This window comes from Schistocerca americana, chromosome 2 (assembly GCF_021461395.2).
Source record: "Schistocerca americana isolate TAMUIC-IGC-003095 chromosome 2, iqSchAmer2.1, whole genome shotgun sequence".
Lineage (NCBI taxonomy): Eukaryota > Metazoa > Arthropoda > Insecta > Orthoptera > Acrididae > Schistocerca > Schistocerca americana.
In genome coordinates this window covers 392250342-392277446 of record NC_060120.1, presented here as the reverse complement: position 1 = coordinate 392277446, position 27105 = coordinate 392250342, and the positions used below count along the sequence as shown (strand labels likewise).

The following is a 27105-nucleotide window of genomic DNA, read 5'->3' as shown; positions in this document are numbered from 1 at the left end:
CCAGAATGCATTAGACTTAAACAGGAAACTAAAGACAGCATATTACTAGCAAAAATATTCATAAACTGTTAGGCCACTTTTACATAAATTGTGTGTTTGATCCTAAAGTCCTAATCTTTTCTATCAACCACCTTACATTATCATTTGTTGTTTTCTGTACCTGTTGTTCCAGAATCTAAAATGTCAAGAGGAACACATACATACCAACTGCCAAAATGGACCAATTACAGCTTGGCCAACAGACACAAATGTAATCAGTAGTGTGGGTGGAACAGACAAAAAACCTCCAACTTTCAGAACTTCAAAACTAGTTCCTATGTCAGGTGGAAAGGATAAGTAAAGATTTATAGGTTACTGAAGGTTTGTGGTCTTGTACTGTGGATAACATAAACAGTCCACAGTTGATGCACAAATCTGTGTTCTGTAGATGGCGATAATGCTGTAATATAATTTGCAGTATACAAAAGCTGACAAACATCAAGTCTACAAGATGTTCTTCCCTACTCTAACAAGGCTTTTCTGTATTGTCTGCCCACTTATACTATTCTTTGTTTTGTCCTTTGTTTTTGGTTTGGCTTTGTATCATAACGTAAGTTTTATTCTGTTCATTGCTTTGTATTCTAACTTAGAGAATTCTGTAATACAATGATGAGAATAATTTTTTAATGTCCATATTCCTTGTCTCCTCTGTGTCTCTGTGGTCAGATATCTTTTATTTGGTGTTGTTTAGAAATCTGTTAACTAGCATTAAGCATTCTCATTTCAGAAATTCAAATATTGCCATTCCCTTTATTTATATTCCCTTGTTTGTTGGTGAGCGACAACCTCGTCCCCCCTCACTCTCCCCCCCTTTCCAGTCTCATATCTGAGTGTTCCATCCTCCTCTCATATTGTCTTTCGTTTCCCCCTTTCTACAATGAGTGTCTAATAATTAACCATTTCTTAAAATCAACATAATGAGCATTAATATTTATTTTCAAGTGTAATTGTAATCACATTATAATTTTGCTCCTGTCTTGTGAGTGTAGCGTTATTAAACCATTTATTATGTGTATGATAGCTTTATGTAACATTGTATTGCAAATTTATGTTGGTGTGTGCTTTCACAGGGTGTGATAGTATCTTTCTTGTTTGAACTGGCTACTGGTCGTTTGAGTAAATGTCGTCGTATTGTGGTAGCAGAGAATTGCCCTATAACTTGCATTTCATGGCGAGCATGGATCAGTCGGGAAGCAAGAGATCCAACACTTCTTGTCAACTGTGCTGCAAATGTTGTTTGCCTTTTCAGGTATTTGCATACAATTTTAATTATGAGATTGATAACTTCTTGAATAGCTTCTCTTCTGCATAAAATTAGAATGTACACTTAAAATTTGATTGTCACTAGCACTTATGTACATATCCTTTTCAGAGAAACATTCTCATTTCACTGATAAAATAACGAAGCCATTTTTATTAAAATTCTATTTCTTTCATAGTTGTTTTTACAGACACTATTGTTCATTTTATAGGCCATAATGGATAAAACTAAATTAAACCTCCCATGCTAATAGTTATGAGCACTCAGAACACCATAATAAACTCAGTAAGCTAACAGTTAGTTAAAAATAAAAAAAATAACTTTTTTTGCAAAAATCATTAATTGCATTTTTGGTTTGAACAAATAAAGATTCTCAAACATCAAAGATGTCTAGCAACTAGTATGATCCAGTCTACTTGAGCCCAGTAAATGCTTTCTATCACTTGCAATTGCTGCCAGGTTATATACATTGTTTATTGTTACTAAAATGCATGGAACAATGTTTTATCAATGTGGAGTGACACATACATTAGAATTGCTTATAAACATCACAAAAAATTCTGATAATATAATCATTATTCCATCCTGGATTTTCCAATGTTTGAAAACACCTAAAAAAAAAATGTTGAAGTTTCAAGCAGTACAGCATCCAATAGCTGAAGATGGTTATTGGTGCAAACTCTGGCTGCTGATATTTTTTAGATGGTTTAGTAAAAAATATTTAGATCTGGGCTCGTCTTAGTTTCTTCAGGCAGTCTCTGAAAATCTAGACATTGTTCATCACATGAAGGAGGGACAGGTACTTCACATTAATATTAGTGACTTTTTGTTCTGTTCCTATATTATATACACTAATCTTTCACCTCATTGTCATAGCTTCTATGGTAGGTAGACAATAGAATCAGCAGAACTGTTAATTGATATTCCTCTGAGTTCTCTCATTTACCCAAAAGGTTTTTGTTGGCAAGTAAGCTAGATTGTCTACCTCAAAACTGGAAGAGTTATTTCATTGCCTGTTGGTTTCACCTAAACTCTCAAGTAGACATTTTATGTGTGAGTGCCTAAGCCTGACTAGGTAGTTTTCCCCTGTAGAGGCTGGCACCCTTGCATCACATTCCTTGTTCTTGCACAAAAGCAGTTATGTGTAGGTTTTTATGTATAAATTGAAATCAAAACATATTAGGAATGGATTAAATATACTAATGCAGCAGATTGTATTGTATTTTCACCTACTTGCAGACCATTTTCTTTGTGAAGTATTTTAAAAGATGGTACAGCACATAAAAGAACTATGTGTCTTACACCATTAAGATGTTCACTTTGATAGCTTAGTGGTGAGTGCACTGACTGCCATTCAAAGGACCTTGGTTTTATTTGCACTACTGCCAGGGATTTTTCTTTGGTGGGAGGGCTGGGATTGTGTGCACTTCACCTTGTGATGCCAGTTGAGGAGCTTCTTGACTGAGTAGTAAGGACTCCAGGTCACTAAAACTGACAACTGCCAGGAGAGCAGTATTCTGAACCTTACGTCACTCTGTACTGCATCCAGTGATTTCATTGGCAGTGTGTGATAAGGTGATCAGGTGGTACTGATACATCTGCCAGGGTCTGTGGATGGGTTTACTTTTCTTTAAAAACATTAAGATGTCCATGTGAAGTTCATTTTTCATTCTATATCCACAAATCATTGTGAGTTATGAAACCAACTGGGAGCTATGAAGCTGACTCCATAGTAGTTGGATCTGTCAGAAATGGCTAACAGGAAACCTTTGTTGTGCTTCGTGAAACATTTGGTAGAATATTATAACACAAGTCACTGATGGCATTTAAGATGGACGGCCAACAAATGATCTTGCAGTGCAAAGAGAGAGTTTATTTTTCACAGAGACTAATCATGAATTCCATTTTGTTTTTTCCATCACCAATTTTTTTCCAGAGAACATAGGCATTGAAACATACAACCTCCAAGAAAAGGCAGAAAAAGCTCTCGTAGGATGTTTTAGTCCATCTTCCTGTATGGCACACCTATGATGACTTGTCTTTTGCATAGCGCCATTCTTATAATTGATTTCAACAAATAAATTGTCATGGAGTGTGCTGATGATTTTGACATTTTTATTGCAATTGTATTTTATCAACAATATACAGGGTGATTCTTATTAACATTAAAAAACCCAATGTGACATAGATGATGCTGAGACAAGTAATTTAATATGACACATGGGGTCGTAAATGCTGGGAAATACTTCAGACGTGAATGATAAATGTTGAACATGTGACGTCACCGGATGACATACCTTGCCACATGTGCGGTGGTTGAGCCTATTGGTCTGTCACATCTGATCATCCCAACCCAAGTCAAGTATTCTGGTTGACAAGACTCTGGGGCTACGCGCGCTACTTTAGTGTATGGGGCTCAGGGTTTGAGTCTTGCATCTGACTGGTAGTATTTTTTCATTGTGTTTAGACAATTGGGTGTTTACATTGAGGTAAGATTTTCCTATATTATTTACTGGTCGTGTAGTCTATGGTGGTTTATTGCAAGTACAGTACAACAAACCCTACCGTATCATGTTACAAATAAATGAGTATAAACTTCTAAATTGTGTCATTACTAGTAAGTAACTTAAGATTTCTGTACTAAATAATATTGTAAACAAAAAAGAAGGATCAAATGGGAAGAAACACAAAATAAGAAAAGCTTTTGTTTGGTTATAGGGAGGACAATAATTTTGTAACTCTTATGTTTACATCAATCTTATTTATAAAAGGTGTTTGAAATTTGTACTGTTCTGCTTGAATGCAAGTATTGCATTTCTGGATCATCTCTTCAAGCTTATTCTCAAAAATACTCTCCATATTTTGGATCTCTGCAGCGGCAATGGCTATGTGGGTCATAAGGTCCATTTGGGAGGTGAGCTGTAAACTAGCTCCTCCATGTGACAAAATCTAGTGGGTTTAAGTATAGAGATCTTGCTGGCCAGCAATTTGGTCCTTGTCACCCAATGCACGTATCTGCATACACCTGCTTTCAGTACCTTCCTGTTGTGGTGGCATAGTGTGGTGGAGCTCCATCCTGCTGTAGCCACATGTTTGCTCTTGCTGTCAGAGGAATATCTTCAAGTGGCTGTGGCAGAACCTTCCTTAAAAAGACTGAGTAATATGGCCATTTAAATTATTGGGTAAAATTTGTGGTCCTATTGTTTGGTTTAGAATTAAGTTTTTCGTAACACCACTGTTATATAAAACATTCTCGGACTACTTTCCGCATAAATACACGATAAAACCTCAAGCTTTCAATGATTATCTCCATTGTCTTTGTCGAGAACAACTAACGGTCTAAACTGTTGCTGTGTTGGCCACACGTAATCCACAAATAGATTGTGACTGGTCAATAATTATATACTGCTCTGTCACAGATGGTGTCAATGGCTGTGCTACTGGTGCCACCCCCCCCCCTCCCCCCACCGTACATGCGTAAACATTACGATGAACACCTCTGCCTTTTCTTTCCATGGAGAGTTCGCTGTCATGGTTGAAGTTCTTCTCACACATTCACATTATTTCTACAGCCTCTTTAATTACAGAATCCGGGTATATAGGACCCTGGGAAACACCTTTCATTTTGTCAAACAATAGGTTTTGTTTGTTTGTGCAGTTTTGCTCAACAACTGCAGATTTCTTCAGTTATCGATTTTTTAATATGCTATTAATGTTCTGCACAGCAGTCAGAAATGGTATGATGGACTGACCAATGTAATTGCTTCTGCACCCACAAGAGTTGTTATAAATCTCAAGGATACAAGATGCAGTGTCTGCTTTATCTTCTTAGCAGGTCAGAAAATAGATCTTATACCTTGTCTTCCAAGGACTCTGCCTATTTTGCTGGATGTAACGCCACAGAAAGGAAACAATACAATTGGTGGCTCATCACATGAATGTTCAACGTATTCACATTCACATTTTCTTTTCTTTTCTTATATGGACTTCATGTCACGTGAACCATAGCCATTCTTTTGGAACACAAACTTCAGATAATTAATTTCAGAATCAAGTGGTCCTTGTCAGAAATAGTTTTTCCTCTGTGTACCAATGTATTTAAAACTGCTGTCTTCTGGACTGGACGATGAGGACTCCGGGCTCTGGGACTGTTGTCATCTCATAAAATGGCATGCACTGTCATTGGCTTGTTGGACAAGAAGATGAAGGCACTGTTTCAGCCCTTAATAAAGTATTAAATTTCACTCATATACCACACACTGTACCTGTCATGGATCTCATTAGTGGAGTGGAAAAGGCAGTGTAACATCTCTCACGAGACGACACCGACGAGGCAAGACTTACCACCAGTCACATTTTAACCTCAGCCAGGCCACCCAAATCTAACATCAGCAGAGCAGAGAGAGAGAGGATGGTGGTGGTGGGTAGTGTTTAACGTCCCGTCGACAACGAGGTCATTAGAGACGGAGCGCAAGCTCGGGTTAGGGAAGGATTGGGAAGGAAATCGGCTGTGCCCTTTCAAAGGAACCATCCCGGCATTTGCCTGAAACGATTTAGGGAAATCATGGAAAACCTAAATCAGGATGGCCGGAGACGGGATTGAACCGTCGTCCTCCCGAATGCGAGTCCAGTGTGCTAACGACTGGAGAGAGAGGAGCTCCATACATTGTGGGAAGGTGACGAGCTTGTAGTACTTACGACTGAGAAGGGAAATGTGATGGTTGTTCATAATATTATTGAATATCACAACAAAGTGGTATCATTGTTAGAGGATAGCACTTACAAATACCTAAAATGGGACCCAAATCTGTCACACCGCAAAAAATGGTTGAGCTTCTGAAGAATTCTGGTCTACCACAGGATGTCATGAAAAATATTAGAACATGAACTCTGGTCTACCACAGAATGTCATGAAAAATGTTAGAACATGGACTCCTAGACCGCCCAGGCTGTACAGATTACTTAAGTCTACAAGAAAGGTATTATGTTGAGACCAATTGTGTGTGCCATTGACTCTCCTACCTATAGGCTAGCCAGATATTTAACTGAGATAATGACTCAGGTATTTGGTTGCTGCTCAGATATATCTTGAGAAATTTAACCAGATTACAGTTGGCCCAAACAATATTTTAGTCATCCTGTATGTTGTCTCACTATTTACAAAACTTCCTGTGAAGGGCACATGGTAACTGCTGGCAGAGCATTTTCCTCGTGAAACAGTTAAGTTGTTGCAACATTAAAGTTGTTCCAACATGCTATGATGACCACCTACTTCTTGTATGGCAGTAAATTTTATGGAGTAATGGATGGAATGTCTATGGGTTTTCTATTGTCTTCAGCAGTGGCCAACTTTTTTGTGGAACATTTTGAGGAATGTGTGTTAAATTTGGCTACGTTTCATCCACCTTCATTGTATTCCAATGTTGACAACATATTTATGTTCCGATCACACAACATAGAAGCTCTTGAGCACTTCCATAAATACATGAACAGCTTTCACCCAAACACCAATTTCTCTGTCGACATAGAGAAAGAAGGATTCTTAGATGTTTTGGTACAATGAAAGTCAGATGGACATGTCGGCCACTCAGTATACCGCAAGCCAATGTACACTGAATTATATCTTAGCACCCAGAGTTCTCATCATCCAACCCATAAGAAAGGAGTTTTAAATGCATTGGTGTGCAGAGGCTGATTCTGACGAGGACCACTTGGATTTCAAAATTAATATTCTGAAGTATGTGTTCCAAAAGAACAGTTTTGGTTCATGTTATATGAAGTTAACATTCTACAAGAAAAGAAAATGTGAAAGTTTTGAACATTCATGTGATGCCCCACCAGATGTGTTGCAGAACTACGTCCAGCAAAATACACTATGTGATCAAAAGAATCTGGTACCTCTAAAAACATTTGTTTTTCGTATTAGGTGGATTGTGTTGCCACCTACTGCCAGGTACTCCATATCAGTGACCTCAGTAGTCATTAGACATTGTGAGAGGGCAGAATAAGGTGCTCCGCGGAACTCACGGACTTCGAATGTGGTCAGGCGATTGGGTGTCACTTGTGTCATACGTCTGTACGTGAGATTTCCCCACTCCTAGATATCCCCTGGTCCACTGTTTCCAATGTGATAGTGAAGTGGAAACATGAAGGGACACTTACAGCACAAAAGTGTACATACAGACCTTGTCTGTTGACTGACAAAGAGACGATTACACAGGAATTCCAAACTGCAAGCCCATTAAATGTAAATCATTTCATCTTAGGCTTGTATTACTGCTGCCACAAGCACTACTGTATCAAACTGCAAGCCCATTAAATGTAAATCAATTCATCATAGTCTTGTATTACTGCTACCATGAGCACTACTATATCACATTGGATAATGCAAGAATGAAAACAGAATAGCCTAGTGGAGTGATTTGTAGCACAGGATCGACAAACCCAACCACTGCACATGCGGCAAGTGAGGTATGTGATCTGGTGATGTCGTGTTCAACATTTGTCATCAACTTTTGTGGTATTTCCTGACATTTGCGATCCCATGTGTCTACATCAGTTCATGTGTTTTTTAACATTAATAAGAATCAGCCTGTATATTTTCTCCTTTATCCAGTTTTTATTTTTTTTATGAATCAAGGAAACTCTTTTCTGTCTTTCAGCATAGCGATGTATATTATAATGCCATACTGCCATCAGAAGGCTTTTCATCTATTTCACTTTTCTCATTGTTTATATCTTTAAACTTCCAGAGCTGACAAGGAGGTGTTATCATTTTTTTGAATGCAGCCATTGTACCTGTGAAACAGAAAGATGACTTCTTTTTACTTACTGAGCAGGGTGGTGCAATGGTTAGCACATGACTGGCATTCGGCAGGATGACAACTCTAATACCTGCCCAGCCATCTGGATTTAGGTTTTCCGAGATTTCCCTAAATCTCTCCAGGCAAGTGCTGGGGTGGTTATTTTGAAAAGTGCATAACTGATTTCCTTTCCTCATGCTTTTGTAATCTGAGCTTGTGCTCCATTTCTAATGACAGCACTGTCAACGGGACGTTAAACTCTAATCTTCCTACCTTCCATTCTTTTGGCCATTGTAAAAGATCACTCATTGGCAAACACTGTGAAAGCAACTAATATATGTAATTGAAGCAACTCATGTAAGAAACCATAGACTCAAATGAAAATACATTGTGCTAACTGATGATCACTACAGCCTAGTGAAGTAAGTATTAACTGACAGTAATGTAAGATCATCAGGCCTGTAATTTATTGCTCCCAGTGGCTAGAAGTTAAAGAATGCTACAGACACAAATATCCATTCAAGCCACTGTGAATGAACAAACTATAGATGTATAAATGTTTTCTGTCCACTGGAAGTGTTCAATAAGTTAATTAAACTCATGTGAAAAGTATAAGCACATTAGTTATATTGTCACATTGTAACCACACTCAAGCCCAAATCCGAAAGCAAGGTCATGAGAAACATGCAAAACTGAAGTAAGCACTGAAAGCACATTTATTGTGAGCACCAATGTATGGTCAGGACAGAACTGAGCTCCTTGATGGGAAGTGCTGCCATTTACACAGGCATTTAATATTCCGGAATGTACAAACAACACAAAGATAAGAAATTTCAAGAACCTTCTAGGAATAATAAAAGCTAACAACAGACAATTGTGAATGGTCAGGTTTGAACTGGTGACCTGCAGGATGTCAGCCAGTGGGTCTAGCCACTGTGCCACACTGCATGCACTACAGCTTGCAGTATTGCTCCATTTTGTGGAGAAACAGTGACTTGCTGTTTCCTAAGTTCTCATTGGAGCTGACTGGAGCACCATGGATATAGAGCTTGTCAGTGGTCCTGTGCATGGCATTGTTATTGGATCCTCACTTTCTGATCATGTTATTATATCCTCTCCACAATGATGATTACCAAAGATAGCCCTTCCCATCGAAGCTTCCCTGTCATTGACCAGGTCTTCAGTTGGCTTGAATGAAAAGCTTCCACTACCTGTCTATGCTTCGGAGCTATAGTAGGGCTGCATATGGATGACATGTATGACATCTCTACACTTATTCATGAAGGGTCTTAATCCTCTACTTTCAACAGGCAACATAGGATGTGAATATCCCAGAGTATCACTTTAGTAACTTTTCTGATTGTCCCACTTTGTGCTCAGCTGTAGTAATCCATACCATGTCTCCCAAGCTGTATCTCACTGAATGGTGCTTGGTGTGGCAGTGCTCTCGGTCTTTCTCTTGGGTGTCCAGGTTTATTAAGCAACTGTCATCCTCCTCCAATCCTGATGAGGAGTCGTTTCATGTAGTCATCCCAAGTATCATTTGGTTGAAACAGGAACAATGTATAGATTATCCTTTAATTCTTGTGACCATGGAGCAAAAAGAATGATGTGAAGCCTTTAGTGTCCTGCTTCATTAGATTGTATACAAATGTCATGGTGAGGTGGGCAGTATTGTATCCCAATCTCTGTTCATCAACATACATCAAGAGCATGTCTGTCAACATCTTATTAAAGCATTCTGTGATGCCATTTGACTGTGCGTGATATGTGGCTGACATCCTGTGGGTGATGCCAGAACATGAAATTACCTGAGGGTGACCAGATTTTCCTTGTGAAAAAATGTGACATGCGGAAAAAACAGGCACTTGACAAAAAGAAAATATTCTACATATATGGCTATGAAAACGAAAGTTTATACTCATAAAAAGGCATATATTTTAACAAGACACTTCAAAACATGCTTGTAATGGCACTGCATCATATGATAATTCATCGTTTTCCAAGAACTGATTATAATTCAAAGTGTTGAGAAATTAATAGAATAATTTCTAACAAATGAACACCACTGTAGGTATGAAAAATCCATAGGCCATTTAACTACTGTATCAGGACTACTGCCATTAACTTTGTGTTTATCGGAAGACTTAAAATCTTTCAAAAACTTTGAATTGGTTAACAGCAGGTTGTAGAACTCCTTGCAGGTAAGTTCTTGATAATGAGTCTTAATTATTACAATTTCTTCAGTAGTTTTGGTGATAAAACAGTTTTCCTCATCAATCCAAAGGGAATTTACAATTGAAAATACACTTTCCACAAGGCATGTGCAAAACTCACGAGCATCTCATATACTTTTATGTGAAGTACGTGAGCTTTTAAGTATATGGAATACAACACATTATCTCTTATTTGTTTCCAAATTAGCTTTTTCCCATTTCTCAAGTTTCTCATATACAATGTTGTTCATACATCCTACATCACCAAACAATACATCTTCATGTGTTTGAAATGTTGCACCTGAATCTACTGTCTTAAGAATTTTCAGACAGTTTAAAAGTTCAGCCCAAGAAGCAGTGTTATCCAATGAAATGATTTCAGAGGTTGAAATGGATAAGTCCACTTTTCTAAATAAGTAGCGGAAGTGTCATAAAATAAATTGGTAATCATCTTGTATTTTGACTGAGTGAAAACACATTCCTTTTCCAAATTAATTAAAATTAAGAAATAACTAAAGTTTGAAAATTTAGTATATCTCCTGATACTGATTTTTTTCTTTAAGTAGCTCTAACTCTTCAGCTGATTCTGTAGCTGATATCATGGTCTTTCCAATTTTTGGATGGATTTTGAAAACATTTTCAATTGTCTTTGTGTGAAACGATGCCAAAGAAGTCTACATTTACATCCATACCTTGCAAGCTACCGTATGATGTGTTGTGGACAGTACCATGTACTACAACTAATCGTTTCCTTTCCTGTTCCACTCACAGGTAGAGTTAGGGAAAAACGACTGTCTATATGCCTCCCTATGACCCCGAATTTCTCAAGAAGCAAAGTTGCTACTCACTGTATAGCGGAGATGCCGAGTTGCAGGTAGGCACAACAAAAGACTCTCACAATTACAGCTTTCGGCCATTAAGGCCTTCATCAATAATACATGCACATACGCACGTACATTCACGCACACTTGGCAATGTGGTTTGAGTTGCCTGAGAATGCAGTCGTGTGTGTGTGTGTGTGTGTGTGTGTGTGTGTGTGTGGGAGCGCGCATGCGTTCGTGCGTGCGCGTGTATGTGTGTCTGTTGTTGATGAAGGCCTTAATTGCTGAAAGCTATAATTGTGAGAGTCTTTTTGTTGTTCTTACCTGCGGCTTTCCTTCTCATAATATTGTTACATTCCGTCCTGGATTTTTCGTTGTTTAGTTTCTCATATCTTATCTTTGTGGTTCCCATGTGAAATGTATGTTGGTGGCAGTAGAATTGTCTGCAGTCAGCTTCAAATGCTGTTTCTCTAAACTTTCTCAGTAGTGTTCTTCGAAATAATGTCTTCTTCCCTCCAGGGATTCCCACTTGAGCTCCCAAAGCATAGCCATAACACTTGCATGCTGATCGAACCTACTGGTAACAAATCTAGCAGCTCACCCCTGAATTGCTTTGATGTCTTCTTTCAATCTGACCTGGTTCATATCCCAAACACTCAAGCAGTACTTAAGAATAAGACACACTCGTATCCTTTATGCAGTCTCCTTTACAGATGAACCACACTTTCCTAAAATTCTCCCAATAAACCGAAGTCCACCATTATCCTTCTCTACCACAATCCTCACATGCTCTTTCCATTTCATATCGCTTCACAACATTACACCCAAATATTTAAATGACATGGCTGTGCCAAGCAGAACACTAGTAATGCTGAATCCGAACATTACGGATTTGTTTTTCCTATTCATCTCCTTAAATTACAGTTTTCTACATTAAGAGCAAGCTGCCACTCATCAGATTATCAGTGAACAACTGCAGATTGCTGCCCACCCTGTCTGTGAGATCATTTATGTATTTATAAAATAGCAACGGTCCGATCACATTTTCCTTGGGCACTCATGATGTTACCTCCGTCTCCAGTGAACACTTGCCGTCGAGGACAACATACTCAGTTCTATTACTTATGAAGTCTTCAAGCAGTCTCATATCTGGGAGTTCATTCCGTATGCATATACCTTTGTTAACAATCTGCAGTGGGGTACCGTGTCGAATTGCTTTTCAGAAATCTAGAAATATGAAATCAGTCTGTTGCCCGTCATCCATAGTTTGCAGATTATCGTGTGAGAAAAGAGCAAGTTGGGTTTCACGCAAGCGATGTTCTTGAGCCATGCTGATTCATGGACATGAGCTTTTTGATCTCTAGTTAATTTATTATATTCAAACTCAGAATGTGCAGCAAACAGATGTTAAGGATATTAGTCTGTAATTTGTCAACTGCACTTTTTCCCAGTCGCTTGACACTTTGTTCTTGTCAAGAGATTCACAATAAATGCAAACAAAGTAAGGAGTCAATGACGCAGAGTACTCTTTGTAAAACCAAATTGGGATTCCATCTGGACCTGGCGACTTATTTGTTTTCAACTCTTTCAGTTGTTTCTCTATGCCAAGGATGCTTATTACTATGCCTTTCATACAGGACCTGTGTGATGGTCAAACAGTGGTACATTCTCCTGTGTGAACAATTTCTTAAATGTGGAATTTAAAACTTTGGCACCCCTTTTGCTATATTCTACTGCCAAACCAGACTGGTCAATGAGTGACTGAACTGAAGCCTTAGACCTGCTTAGTGATTTTACATAGGACCAGAATTTCTTTCAGGTTCTCCACCAGAGCTTCAGCCAAGGTATGATGGTGGTAGCTGTTCTGTGCTTCGTGCATAGATCTTTTCACAGGTCCTCAAAGCTCTACTAATCTTTGCCAGTTGTCATTTGCACGTCTTCTTTTGGACTGAGTGTGCAACAGTCTTTGCTTCTTCAGCATTTTCTAGATTTCGTTATTAAACTATGGTGGGTATTTTCTGTCCTTATCTCCCCCTGCAGGTCCGGGAGTTAGAATAGGCCCAAGGTATTCCTGCCTGTCGTAAGAGGCGACTAAAAGGAGTCTCTCATGTTTCGTCCTTTATGTGATGGTCCCTTGTAGGGTTTGACCTCCGTTTTTCAAAATTTTCCCAAAGAGCGAGCCAATTGGGAAAGGGTGCCTTACAAGGTTGCTTAGTGCCCATGTGCTGAGACCTCTCACATCCTTCATCAATGTAGACCTGCACTTCTGGTGATTCTCCAGCTGTTGGGCAAGGTCACCCTCTTGGGTGCGTTTTCCTCCATCCTCTGTGCAGTATTGCTTTCCACGCTGTTGATGATTAATGGACTTCTTAGCTCATTTGCACCTGATACCCAGCATGGTAGCCACTCCGTTGTGATCGAGCCGCCATGTACCGTGTTGGTTATAGCCCCCAGACCACACAGGGATCACTCTGCTGATGCCTGTGCCATTAACTCCCCACATATGCAAGGAGTAGATGCCCATCACCCTGGGGCATTGGGACTCCCAGCAGTGGCCATCCTGCCAGGTGACCTTTGCTGCGGCTGGGTGGCGCCCATGGGGAGGGCCCCTGGTCAGAGTGTGTGGCATCAGGACGGATGACATGCCAGGAAGTGTAGTTTGTCATCTCTTGCTGGTGGTCAAACACCGTGGTCGAAGTCTAACTTCAATGCTAAGAAATATGACCCCAAATTGTCCTACCCCCCCTCCCGTCTGGTCACACAATGGGAGGAACGCTAGGCTAAGGATGGCAGCGAAGCTTATTCAACTCGGTAACTCATATGTATGAGAGTTGATGGGGAATTTTTTGTGTCCAATAAGCCTCAGTTTTTGTGGAGCATTTGTAGGACAAGTTTGGGGAAGTGGAGGGCTTGATAAAAACAGCATCCTTTGCCCAGTCACAGGCACTACTTGCCTGTGACAAGCTGGAGGATGATTCCGTAACCATCACGCTCCATAAGAGCTTCAATATGTTCCAGGGTATAATATTTGACAGGGACCTTATTTTGCAGTCTGACGATGGGCTGCGGGGAAATTTAGAGCGGTGAGGTGTCCATTTTGTCCGGCACGTCCACCGGAGTCCAAGGGGTAATCAGGTTGCCACCAGTGCCTTCATCTTGGCCTTCGAGGGTGAGACATTACCCAAGAAGGTGAAGGTGATGGTCTACTGCTGTGATGTAAAGCCATATATCCCTCCCCCAATGCAGTGCTTTAAGTGCTGGAAGTTCAGCCATATGTCTTCCCGCTTTATTTCCAGCATCACATGTCAGGGTTGTGGACGTCCTTCACATCTCAATACTCCCCATGCCCCGTCTCCCATCTGTGTCAACTGCGGAGAGCACCATTCGCCTTGCTCTCCAGACTGCAGGATTCTCCAGAAAGAAAGAAAAATAATGGAATACAAAACCCTGGACTGTCTGACCTACACTGAGAAAATATGAGAGGCTACATCCTGTGCATATGACATCAATCTATGCTGTCGCTACAACAACGGTTCTATCATCTTCCGTTCCACCTCGTACAGTTGGCTCACAGAGCCCTCACACTCCACCTGCCTCCTTGATGGTGGGGGGCACTTCTCTCCCTGTTGCTCCTGCTCCACATACTTCGGGAGCAACGCCGCCCCAACCATCAGGGACATCAGTCCCCATGTCTCAGCTGGAGAAGCGTCAGTCTTCTTCGGCTCCTCTCGTCTGGAAGGGATCCGTTGGGTCACTCCCTTCCCAGGTTCATACCAGTGGCAAAGCTGACACCTGCCAGTGGCTGAAGCAACCACAGGTAGCTGGTCAATAGGGCTTCACAGTACTCCTCAGTCCCTGAGACTGAATCAGTGAAACCCTCCCAGCTGGACAAACCTAAGGAGCAGTGAGAGAAACCTAAAAAGAAAAATACTCCGAAGAACTAAGGCACTGCAGTGGCACCCACACCACCACTACCTTCAAGCTCTGTGTCCGAGGATGAGGTGGAGATTCTGGCGTCCGCAGAGGACGTAGATCTTGCTGGGCCCTCAGACACAATGGATGTCGATCGTGTAGGTACTCATCTGGTGGCAGCAGGTGACCCTGAGGCATAGACTGCCTCATTGAGTGTTTCATGCCTTCCCATTCTCACGATCACGTAATTTTTCAGTGGAATTGTGGCGGTTTTTTCCACCACCTGGCTGGGATACGGCAATTGTTTAGCTGTACACCTGCTTTCTGCATTACCCTCCACGAAATCTGGTTCCCGGCCTTGTGGACCCCTGCCATCTGTGACTATAAGGGATATTACAGGAGCCATAGTGACTTTAATAGAGTGTCAGGTGGAGTTTGCGTCTATGTCCTGAACTCAGTATGTAGTGAACTTGTGGCCCTTCAAACCCCTCTTGAAGCTGTGTCTGTCAGGATAAGGATGACACAGGAAATAACTGTCTGCAATGAATATCTTCCTCCAGATGGTGAGGTACCCCTGAAAGTATTGGCTGCACTGATTGATCAACTCCCGAAACCTATCCTACTTTTGGGAGATTTAATGCACATAACTCCTTGTGGAGTGGTGCCATGCTTACTGGCCAAGGTAGGGAGGTCGAAAATTTCCTGTCACAACTTGTCCTCTGCCTCTTAAGTACAGGTGTCCCCACACATTTCAGTGTGGCACATGGCACATATTCAGCCATTGATCTCTCGGTTTGCAGCCCTGGCCTTCTCCCATCTATCCACTGCAGAGAACATGACGATCTGTGTGGTAGTGACCACTTCCCCATCTTCCTTTCACTCCCTTGGCGTCATGCCCATGAATGCAGCGCCGCAACAAGCTCCAACAACGACAAAGGTAACGATGCACGATACCTCGAACTAACACAACCACACCTTGCATGCACTGTCGCAGATAGCAAGCCGCTACTGCCCTTACTACCCGTCCTACTGTCGCAGAGGTTTTTTTCCCTTGGCGCTGGCCTTGGCACTTTTTTTTTCCTCTGCTCTTACAACCGCTACCCTTCGATCGCTTTCGACCACTTCTATCTCCTGATGGACCATGTTAATGAGTAGTCTTACCCAGACACATGGATAACATCACAGCCTGCATCCTGTGACGCCTGATTCAAAACTAACATGCATACGGAGGTGACAGTAGAACTTTTGTGTTGGTCACCACGTTGGTGCGGGCGTGGAGGGGCCCCATCCTTAGCCCATGAATGCCTACCCAGATGGGCTTTAAACAAGGCAGACTGGGAAGCCTTCACCTCTGCTGTCACAGCCCACATGGTGCCATCGGTGTTGTCGTTGAGCAGGTCACTACAACGATCATTTCTGCAGCAGAAAACACAATCCCTCATTCTTTAGCGTGCCCTTAGCAAAAGACAGTCCCTTGATGGTCGCTGGAAGTCACTGAGTCAATTAAGAGCATTGGCGAGCTCTACAGCGACGTAAGTGACACCCTTCCCCACAGCACCTAATTGCCTTTAAGGAGTTCGATGCCCGCGCTTGCCAGCTTATAAAACGACGGAAACAGGAGTGTTGGGAGATGTATGTGTCGACCATTGGGTGCCATACGTCACCTTCCCAAGTCTGGATGAAGATCAGACACCTTTTTGGGTACCAGACCCCAACGGGTGTCCCTGGCATTAACATCAAGGAGATTGCTGAGCGCTATGCTCGAGCCTCTGCATCAGAGAACTACCCCCCAGCCTTTTGCACCCTCAAACGGTGGATGGAAAGGAAAGTCCTCTCATTCACTACATGCCACAGTGAATCCTATAACGCCCCATTTACATAGTGGGAGCTCCTCAGCACCCATGCACATTGCCCCGACACAGGTCCTGGGCTGGATCAGATCCACAGTCAAATGACTACGAGTGACATCTCATCATCATTTTCAACCGGATCTGGTGCAATGGCGTCTTCCCATTGCAATGGCGGGAGAGCACCATCATTCCGGTGCTCAAACCCAGTCAGAACCCGCTTGATGTGGATAGCTACTGGCCCATCAGACTCACCAACTTTCTTTGTAAGCTGCTGGAATGTATGGTGTGTCTGTGGTTGGGTTGGGTCCTGGAGTCACTTGGCCTACTGGCTCCATGTCAGGGCTGCTTCTGCTAGGGTTGCTCTACCACTGATAATCTTGTGTCCCTTGAGTCTGTCATCCGAACAGCCTTTTCCAGATGCCAACATCTGGTTACCATCTTTTTTTGATTTACGTAAAGCATACGACACAGCCTGGTGACATCATATCCTTGCCACATTGTATGAGTGGGGTCTCTGGCGCCCACTCCCAATTTTTATCCAAAACTTCCTGTCGCTCCGTGCTTTCCGTGTCCAAGTTGGTGCCTCCGTTAGTTCCATCCATGTCCAGGAGAAAAAGAGGTCCTGCAGAGCTCTGTATTGAGTGTCTCTTTATTTTTAGTGGTCATTAACAGTCTAGCAGCAGCTGTTGGGTCATCGGTCTCACCTTCTCTGTATGCGGATGACTTCAGAATTTCGTACTGCTCCTTCACTATTGGTGTTGCTGAGCGGCGCCTACAGGGAGCCATTCGCAAGGCACAGTCATGGGCTCTAGCCCATGTATTCCAGTTTTCAGCCACAAAGTCGTGTGTCATACACTTCTGTCGGCATCGCACCATTTATCCAGAACCAGAACTTTACCTTAATGATGATCCACTAGCTGTAGTGGAGACATATCCATTCTTAGGACTGGATTTCAATGCCTGATTGACTTGGCTACCTCACCTTCGTCAGCTTAAGCGGAAGTGCTGGCAGCACCACAATGCCCTCCGCTGCCAGAGCAACACCAACTGTGATGCAGATCGCTCTGCACTGCTGCAGCTCTATGGAGCCCTTGTTCAATCCCACCTTGACTATGGGAGTCAGGTTTACGATACGGCGTTGCCCTCAGCTTTGTGTTTACTCAACCCAGTGCGCACCACTGTGGCGTTCGCCTAGCAATGGGAGCATTTAGAATGAGACTGGTGACCAGTGTCTTGGTGGAGGCCAGAGTCTCTCCATTGAAGATAAGGTGTGCACAACGGCTCGCCAGTTACGTTGCACACATTCATAGTTCTCCTGTGCATCTGAATTACCGTCTCCTTTTCCCAACCACGGTGGTTCATCTCCCGCATCGGCAGCCCAGGTCAGGGCTTACGGTTGCAGTTCATGTCCAGTCCCTTCTGTCTGAACTTGAGTCCTTCCCATTACCACCTCTCCTCGAGGTCCATTCACTTACACCTCCGTGGTGTACACCTAAGCCACAGATTTTTCTGGACCTTTTGCATGGCCTAAGGACTCCATTAACCCTGCAGCTCTCCGTTACCGCTTCCTCTCAATTCTCGACATGTACCAGGGCCATGAAGTGGTTTACACCAACGGCTCAATGGCTGATAGTCACATAGGCTTTGCGTGTGTTCATGGAGGACATATTGAACAGCACTCCTTGGTAGATAGCTGCAGTGTTTTCACTGCAGAGCTGGCGGCCATATTTTGTGCTCTTGAGCACGTCCATTCATGCCCTGGTGAGTTATTTCTCCTGTGTACTGACACCTTGAGCAGCCTACAAGCTATCGACCAGTGCTACCCCACCATCCTTTGGTAGCATCCATTCAGGAGTCCATCTATGCCCTGTAAGAGTCCCGTCATTCAGTGGTGTTTTTGTGGTCCCCAGGAAACGTCGGAATCCCAGGCAACGAACTTGCCGATAGGCTGGCCAAACGGACTAAGCGAAAACTGCTTCTGGAGATGGGCATCTCTGAAATTGACCTGAATTCTGTCTTACGCTGCTGGGTTTTTTGGCTTTGGGAGACAGAGTGGCATAACAGTACGCACAACAAACTGCATGTCATTAAGGACACTACAAATGTGTGGAAGTCTTCCATGCAGTCCTCTTGCAGGGAATCAGTTGTTTTCTGCCAGCTCCGCATTGGCCATAAGTGGCTAACGCATGGTTATCTCCTCCATCGTGAGGACCCACCTCGGTGTTGCTGTGGCTCACAGATGATGGTCGTCCACCTCTTGCTGGACTGCCCACTTTAGCTGTTCTGCGGCGGACTTTTAATGTTGCCAGCACTGTAACTTCAGTGTTAGAAGACAATGCCTCAACAGCAGCTTTAGTTGTTCGTTTTATTCGTGAGGGTGGGTTTTATCCTTTGACCTAACTTTTAGCGCATGTCCTTTGTCCCTCTTGTGTCCTACACCCTGGTGCTTTCAGGGTGGAAGTTTTAATGTGTTGCAGAATGGCTGGCTTCTCCTTTTTATTCTCATGATTGGTCAGCCAGCCATGGTAATCTGCTCTCTTGTTTTGATCTCTTCTACATGTTTCTAGCATGTCTCTGTGGTTTTCTTGTCCGATTTTGTCCATTTTAGTGTTTGTTGCCCTTCTGTCATGCTTGTGGTTTTCTCCTTTCTGCCAATTGTGTTTTGTATGTCTCAATTATTTTACTCCCTCCCTTCTGAATTATTTTAATCGGAATCAGGGACTGATGACCTAGCTGTTTGGTCCCCCCACCCCCCCACCCCTCCCCCCACACACACTTTTAAACCAACCAACCATCCTTAATCCACTTACTAGGTACATACTTGTCCCAAGCACAATTTAAATCTCTTTAAACTTTGCCCATAATTCCTCTGTCGCCATCATTCTGGAACTGTGTGATTGCAGATCATTGTCTAAGTGAGATGCTAACAACTGCTTATGAGTTCTTTCTAGCAGAGACACTCTCTTAGCCCTCTTGACTGTTTTATTAAATTTCATAACCATAGTCACTATGACAACATCATGACCATTAATCCTTGTCTCTATACTGATGCCATTGATGAGGTCCAGCCTGTTTGTAGCTACAAGGTCCAAGATACTTCCATTGTGTATTGGCTGCTGAACTAGCTGCTCAAGATAGTTTTCAGAAAATGTGTTCAAAAGTACTTCACAAGACTGTCTGTCTGCACCCCCTGAAGTGAATTTATATGCGTCCCAGTCTAGGGACTTCGTAGGTTAAAGTCACCACCAACTAGTAATGCATAATCCGAGTATTTATGCACAACTGACCATAGACTTTCTTTTAATGAATCTAGAACTGTCACAGCGGAGTCAGGTGGTTGGTAAAAACATCCAACAATGAACTTGGGTTCACCTAGACCTGTTATGTGTGACCAGATAACTTCACTCAGTTTCAGCCTTAGTAGAGACAATATTTTTGTTGACTGCAATGAGCACTCCTCCTCCTAAGGCATCTAATCTGTCTCTTTGATAAACATTCCAAGATTATCTAAATCTCTCAGAGCTTTTTACTTTGGGTTGTAGCCAGCTCTCAGTCCCAAGAATAATTTGAAGTTAAGGACTTTCCTGGAGGGCAGTAAATTTGGGAATTTGTTCTGAATACTTCGACAATTTACTGATAAAAATTTGTACAGTAGAACTGTCTTTACTCTGAACACGGTCTGTTTTCCCTACATGCGTATCCACTGGCGAGTGTTCATGAGAGTACTTCAAACTACACCCTAGCCTGAAAACTCCCATAAGCACTCCACAAGTACCCTGGTACCTGAGTAGCTGCTTCCTTTGTGTAGTACACCCCTGACCTGTCAAGGGGAGTCTTACAAATCCCCACCTCATAACGCAGGTCCAGAAATCTGCAGACAAGACCAACACAGAGACAGCAAAGCCTTTGGTTGAGACCCTCCACTCAGAACCCCGATCAGCTCTGGGAACAAAGTTGCAAATTGCGAGCTCTGCCTGCACCTCCCGTGCGAGGCCAGCAGTCTTCAGTACCTCCATCAGCTGCCTGTAAGAACTGAGGATGGCCTCAGAACCCATGCGACAGGTGTCATTGGTGCCGACGTGAGCCACAAGTTGCAGATGACTGCACCCTGTATGATCGACGGTCACAGGCAAGGCCGCCTCCACATTTCAGGTCAGGCACCTGACGGACATACCAAGTGCACATTGGCTTCAGTGACTGTGGGTTCTCAAAAAACTGTTTCATCAATGTAGGGTGCCTATCCTGAAACAGAAAATATTTCAAAGGTTCGCACATATCAGTAACTCTTGTAACTTCCGGCAACAATAACAACCATCTAGTTTTAATACTACCTAGAACGTGCTTGTATTCAGTATCAATGAAAACACGTAATGATTTCAGTTCCTTCACATGCACAGTGTAAATTGAAAATCTTGAAAAATTTTATTCACTAAGGTTTTTATGTCAATGGGAGGAATGTCTGCACTTGTATGAACTCGATTGTGTACCACATGGACTGCAAAACTGATGCCATGAATGTTCATCTTGAGAATGCTGTTCAGTTTGGAATAAACATTGTTTGTTCCTACCCTCTTCTACCCACCAAAATTGGTATTACAATTATCTGTACAAAATGCGACACTCTTGTCAACTATATTTTGATTTTTTAATATATCCAGAATATGATTAGCTAATAATTCTTCCATTTCTCCACCAGTGTTCTGAAGGCAGTTACTTTGCACTCAACGCCTTTGGTAGGAATGAAATACCCAGCTAGAATCAGCACTAGCTTTAAGCTTTTGTGATTTGATGCATCCACCATCAAAGTCACATACTTAGCATCTTTAAATTCTGACTGAATTTCATGCATTGCATACGATGATAAATACATTCACTAAAATCAACTCACATGTTGTCCTAGAACATGAGAATTTCTTCCCAAATAGGTCTCTGATGAGAAGAGCCATGAGATCCATTGAATGGAAAGAATGATTAGGTTTTGCGGTATGGAACGCAAACCTTCTTCTGCAGCGATATGTTTGTCTTCCTCTGTTTGCAGTTTATTTGTACTTACTAAGGAAGTTATGCTGCTAGAAATTTTCACAGAAAATGGGAACAGGTGCTTCTTTTTCTTCGTGTGCTGCATTATATCAGCAGGTCCTTCGTGTTCAGTGGAAGAAAATGAGTGACACGATGTATATTCTACCTTCATTCTCATAGTTTCCATTAAGAAACGGAACTCATCTTTAATGGTTTTCATGAAAGAACTCTTTCTTTTCCCCATATTAATGGGCACGAGTTAGTACTACACACAGCAAATGACAGACAATGGAGCACACTAAAGCAAGGTTTCTGAACCCAGTGTTGAAACAGTTGCTTAATTCTCATTGTTGCCTGTAATAGTCCGAAGACATCATGTCAGTTGCATCTACGGTATATTTATGTCATCTAACAGTGAACAGATAATTTGTAACTACAAATAAATTGACTATTGATAGCCGTATGACATTTTTTAACAAAAACTTGTTACATCTATCTGTCATTTCTGCAATAGCAAATAATGGACACGAATCGCGAAGATCATGCATAAGTCACTGGCACTGAGCATGATGGCGGAAAATCTTCTGTTCACACCTCACCTCATCTCATGACAAAAATAATGCTTCTTTTATTTTGTCTTTGCATTGAAGACAAAGCAAGACTCAAGAAAATGTCAAAAAACTATGTCTGTGACACTACTTTGATGTAAAAATAAATAAAAACACAAAATGAAGCAAATAAATGAGGGTACTGCTTATTAAAATGGGATGTTTGGCATCCTGTTGAAAATTTTGTGGAACGACAGGGCACAGAATGAAATAAAAGGAGAGTCCCATTAAAAATGGTGCATCACGTCACCCAAAAATAATGGGATTTCTGGTCACCTTAATTTACCTATGATACTAGCGTTGACTGGAAAACTTACTCAGATATCATCACACAGAGTGCATTGTGCTTCAAAATGATGTTTTCCACAAGGAGCTTCACAATTTCTGGAGCTTCAGCAGTTGGCACAGCTTTGGTAGCTGTGTAGGGAGTGAAGTACTCAGTCCACATTCTTATCAATAAATTCACATTTTTCGACTCTAAGAATCTCACCAAGAGACCAATTCCAGTTTCACGAAATGGTGCTGCTGCAGGTGGAAATGATACCACATGCCCTGGAGGTAACTGTGACATTCCTTGCTCTGGAGATGCTCAGTCGCAGATAGGCACAACAAAAAGACTGTCACAAATAAAGCTTTCGGCCAGTAAGGCCTTCGTCAACTATAGACGATCACACACACACACACACACACACACACACACACACACACACACACGACTGCAGTCTCAGGCAACTGAAACCACACTGCAAACAGCAGCACCTGTGCATGGTGGGAGAGGCGACTGGGTGGGGGTAAGGAGGAGGCTGGGGTAGGAAGGCAGAGAGGGAGGGATAGTATGGTAGGGGTGGCGGACAGTGAAGTGCTGCAGTTTAGGAGGAGGGCATGGGGACAGTAGTAAAAAGACCAGGTGTGATGGTGGAATGATGGCTGTGTAGTGCTGGAATGGGAACAGGGAAGGGGCTGGATGGGTGAGGACAGTGGCTAATGATGATTGAGGCCAGGAGGAATATGGGAATGGTGGATGTATTGCAGGGAAAGTTCCCAGCTGCGCAAGTCAGAAAAGCTGATGTTCGTGGGAAGGACCCATATGCCACAGGCTGTGAAGCAGTCATTGAAATGAAGGATGTCATGTTTGGCAGCATGTTCAGCAACAGGGTGGTCCACAGTTTTTCAGGGGCCATTCATGCGGACAGATAGCTTCTTGGTTGTCATGCCCACATAGAATGCAGCATAGTGGTTGCAGCTTAACTTGTAGATCACATGACTGGTTTCACAGGTAACCATGCTTTTAAGGGGTAGGTGATTTTTGTGACTGGACTGGAGTAGGTGGTGGTGGTGGGAGTGGGAGGATGTATGGGACAGGTCTTGCATCCAGATCTATTGCAAGGATATGAGCCATGAGGTAAGGGGTTGGGAGCAGGGGCTTTGTAGGGTTGGATGAGTATATTGTATAGGTTCAGTGGACAGTGGAATACCACTGTGGGAGGGGTGGGAATGATAGTGGGCAGGACATTCCAGCATCACAACCTGTCTTTTTACTTCTCTCCTTTTCCACTATTCCCCTCCCCTCCCCCCCTCCCCTCCCCATCACCACCTCCACCTTGCCCTTCATCTAATGAAGGCATTACTGGCCGAAAGCTTTATTTGTGACAGTCTGTTTGTTGTACCTATCTGCAACTCAGTATCTCTGTTATATGGTGAGTAGCAACTGTAGCAACATTCCTTTTCATAATATTGTTACATTCCATCCCGGATTTTCCATTGTTTGATTCCTTGATGTGGCTCTCACATACTGTCTTAATGGGTCAATAGAGACCTGTCCAGTGATACCTGTGCCTGATTCTACCTAGAGTCTTCACGAATTTGAGGTAAACAGATGTTGGAGTTTTGGGGAACTACTTCAGGCACCTGGCCACAGATAATCTGGAATGATGAGCAAGTATTTCCACCCTGTTGGATCATAGGTCCTCTTATATGATACTCTGTTTATTAATTGTAATTTAATGCAGGACTGATTGAGATTCATCCATGCTGCTGTGTTTTGCCCAAGGGTTCCTCGAAAGGCAGTTGGCATCCTTGTGTTTACATCCTTTTGTGTACTACTGTGACGTAGTCCTGAATCCTCAGTGTCTATCTTACCATTCAATCTGATGGATCCTTCTGGTTAGTCAGCCATCATAGAGAATGTTGGTCCATCACAGCAGTGAATGGTTTGCCAAACACTTACAGCCAGAACATGTTGATGGCCCAAACGACTGCAAGGCATTCTTTCTCAGTTGTAGAGTAGTTCGTCTTTGATTTAGAGAGAATTCTGGAATCATATGCTATCACATTTTCAGCACCTTACTGAATTTTCACTGTAACTGCACCTATCCCACAACTGCTAATGTTGGTGTGAAGTTATCTCTGGGAATTCTCATCATACAACAACTAGGACTGGAGAAGATGTTATCATCTTCCTAAAGACAATGAAAGATCTTTCTTGCACCTTATTCCAGGAAAATTTGGTGTCTCCATGCAGGACATGCTTTGGTATAGAAATCCCAAATGAATTGCCAGTAGCATGAGCACATTTTGAGAAAACATTTAACTTCACGAATGGGCTGAGGAGTTGGCAAATCTGCAGATGCTCTTATTTTCTGTTGATAGAGATGCGCTCCTTCACCCTAGGTGCCCCAAGATCATTTCTTTGCTGACGAAAAGGCACTTTTTCACATTCTGATTGGTACCTGCAGTCTGAACACACTTCAACACGTTTTTCAGGTGCCGTACTTGGCCTTCAAAAATAGACTGTCATCTGGATGACAAAGACACAATGTCCATTTCAGTTATCAAAGCAGGTTGCCCACCATACGCTCAAAGGTGGCTGGAGTGTTACATAGTCCAAATGACTTAACTTTGAATTCATAGAGGCCATCAGGGGTTATGAAGACAGTCTTTTCGTGGTCAATCTTGTTAACCTCAGTTACTAGTAGCCTGTCTGCATGTCCATTGTTGAGAAATACTTTGCTTGTTTCAGTCAGTCTATTTTAGGGGGTTGTCAGTGCGCCGCAATGGATAGGAATCTTTCTTTGTAACTTTATTCAGTCATTGGTAGTCAACATGAAAATGCCATGTGCCATCATCCTGTTTCACAAGAACCACAGGGGAAGACCACAGGAGAGGACCAAAGGCTATCTGAAAGTTCAGTGGTGTCATCTTGCAGCCTCTTCTCCACTTCCACCTGGATTATCCGTCATTCAGCCAGCGACACCCTGTACAAGTGCTGACTAATTGGTGGATAATCCTCAGTGGCGATACAATGTTGGTCTGGTCTGTCTTTTCTTGACTCTGGATTTTAAAACATCTGAAAATTGGTGCAGAATGGCTGGCACTCACTAACTTTGTTCATTCGTCACTCGTATCCTATTGGCAGTTTGATAGTAGCTTGCTTCTCTGTGTTGTTAGTAGCGGTAAGGGAGCACAATTCTTCATCAATGGCACTAAGCTTCCCTTCCTGGACCAATTCAGCTGTGCCTATGCAGATACCTTTATGGATGAGTTGTAGCTGCCAGTAACAGTTAAGTGATCCGAAGTTTTCCATGACCACCTGCAATGCTTATGATCCTCAGTGGCTTGTAGAAACCTTTTGTGAACCTGAGTGGCCTTTTGGAACTGACAAAAGCTTCACAGTTCAATTGAGCACCTTCTTTTATGACTAGAACTTGCTTGTTGATGATGGCAGGATAATAATGTCTTCAGGAGCAAACACCTGTCCAAAGCAATCTTTGTTACGTGCACTTTTTGAAACAGCTTCATCAATCTGGAGCTTTGATCTTCCACAGTCAATTACCGCTTGTGATGCCTGCAAAAAGTTCATTCTGAGAATAACATTACAACAACAAACTTGAAGGGTTGTGTTCTAACATTGGTAGTTATTCTTGCAATACATGTTGCTGTCAGCTGAACATATTTCCCATTTGTTACTTTCAGTCCAATGATTTTGCATCACAGAACATAGCCATCGTTAGCTGATGACTATAACTATTCAACATTACAGAAAAGGAAGCCCCTGAATTGACTACTGCCCCAATAAGTCAGCTGACGATGAGATTTCCTGACATCTTGGAGATTGTCATCCATGAAGGATTTTCATATCTGACAGCCTCATGTCCATAGATGGTTTCCTCACTTAGTTTTCGTAAATTTGATGGCAAGGCAGTAATTAATACTTCCATATGGCAATAGGGAATGGCTAGGGTGAGATAGACAGGAACCTCATCCAACAATTGGCAATGGGCTTCATCCTACAGCTCAGCTATAATTGTCTGCACTTGATTGGCATCAATAGAACTGTAGTGATGGCTATCAACTGGTAGCAAGGTAGTCATTAAAAACTCACCTTCTTTCTTTGCAGCAGCCCCCAGGGGCTCAGCATTCATTTGCTGAGTACGGGCTTGGCGATCCCGGGGTCCTGAGCTGGGGACTGGTCTGCGCCACCAGTCTCCTGTCACCGTAACCCCCGGACATGCTTCAGCGACCACCGTATGGCGTGGCGGTGGAATGATGTGTACTGCGGGGAATGGTAATCTTGGCT

At 42.4% G+C, this 27105-nt stretch overlaps 1 protein-coding gene across 1 annotated transcript in view; it reads left to right on the top strand.

The window, feature by feature from the left end:
- LOC124596235 (WD repeat-containing protein 13-like) overlaps positions 1-27105 on the top strand; it is an 84233-nt gene that overhangs the window by 40212 nt on the left and 16916 nt on the right. The window contains exon 8 of the mRNA XM_047135299.1: positions 1110-1288. Coding sequence (XP_046991255.1) covers positions 1110-1288 — 179 coding nt within the window. The remainder of the gene's footprint in view (positions 1-1109; positions 1289-27105) is intronic.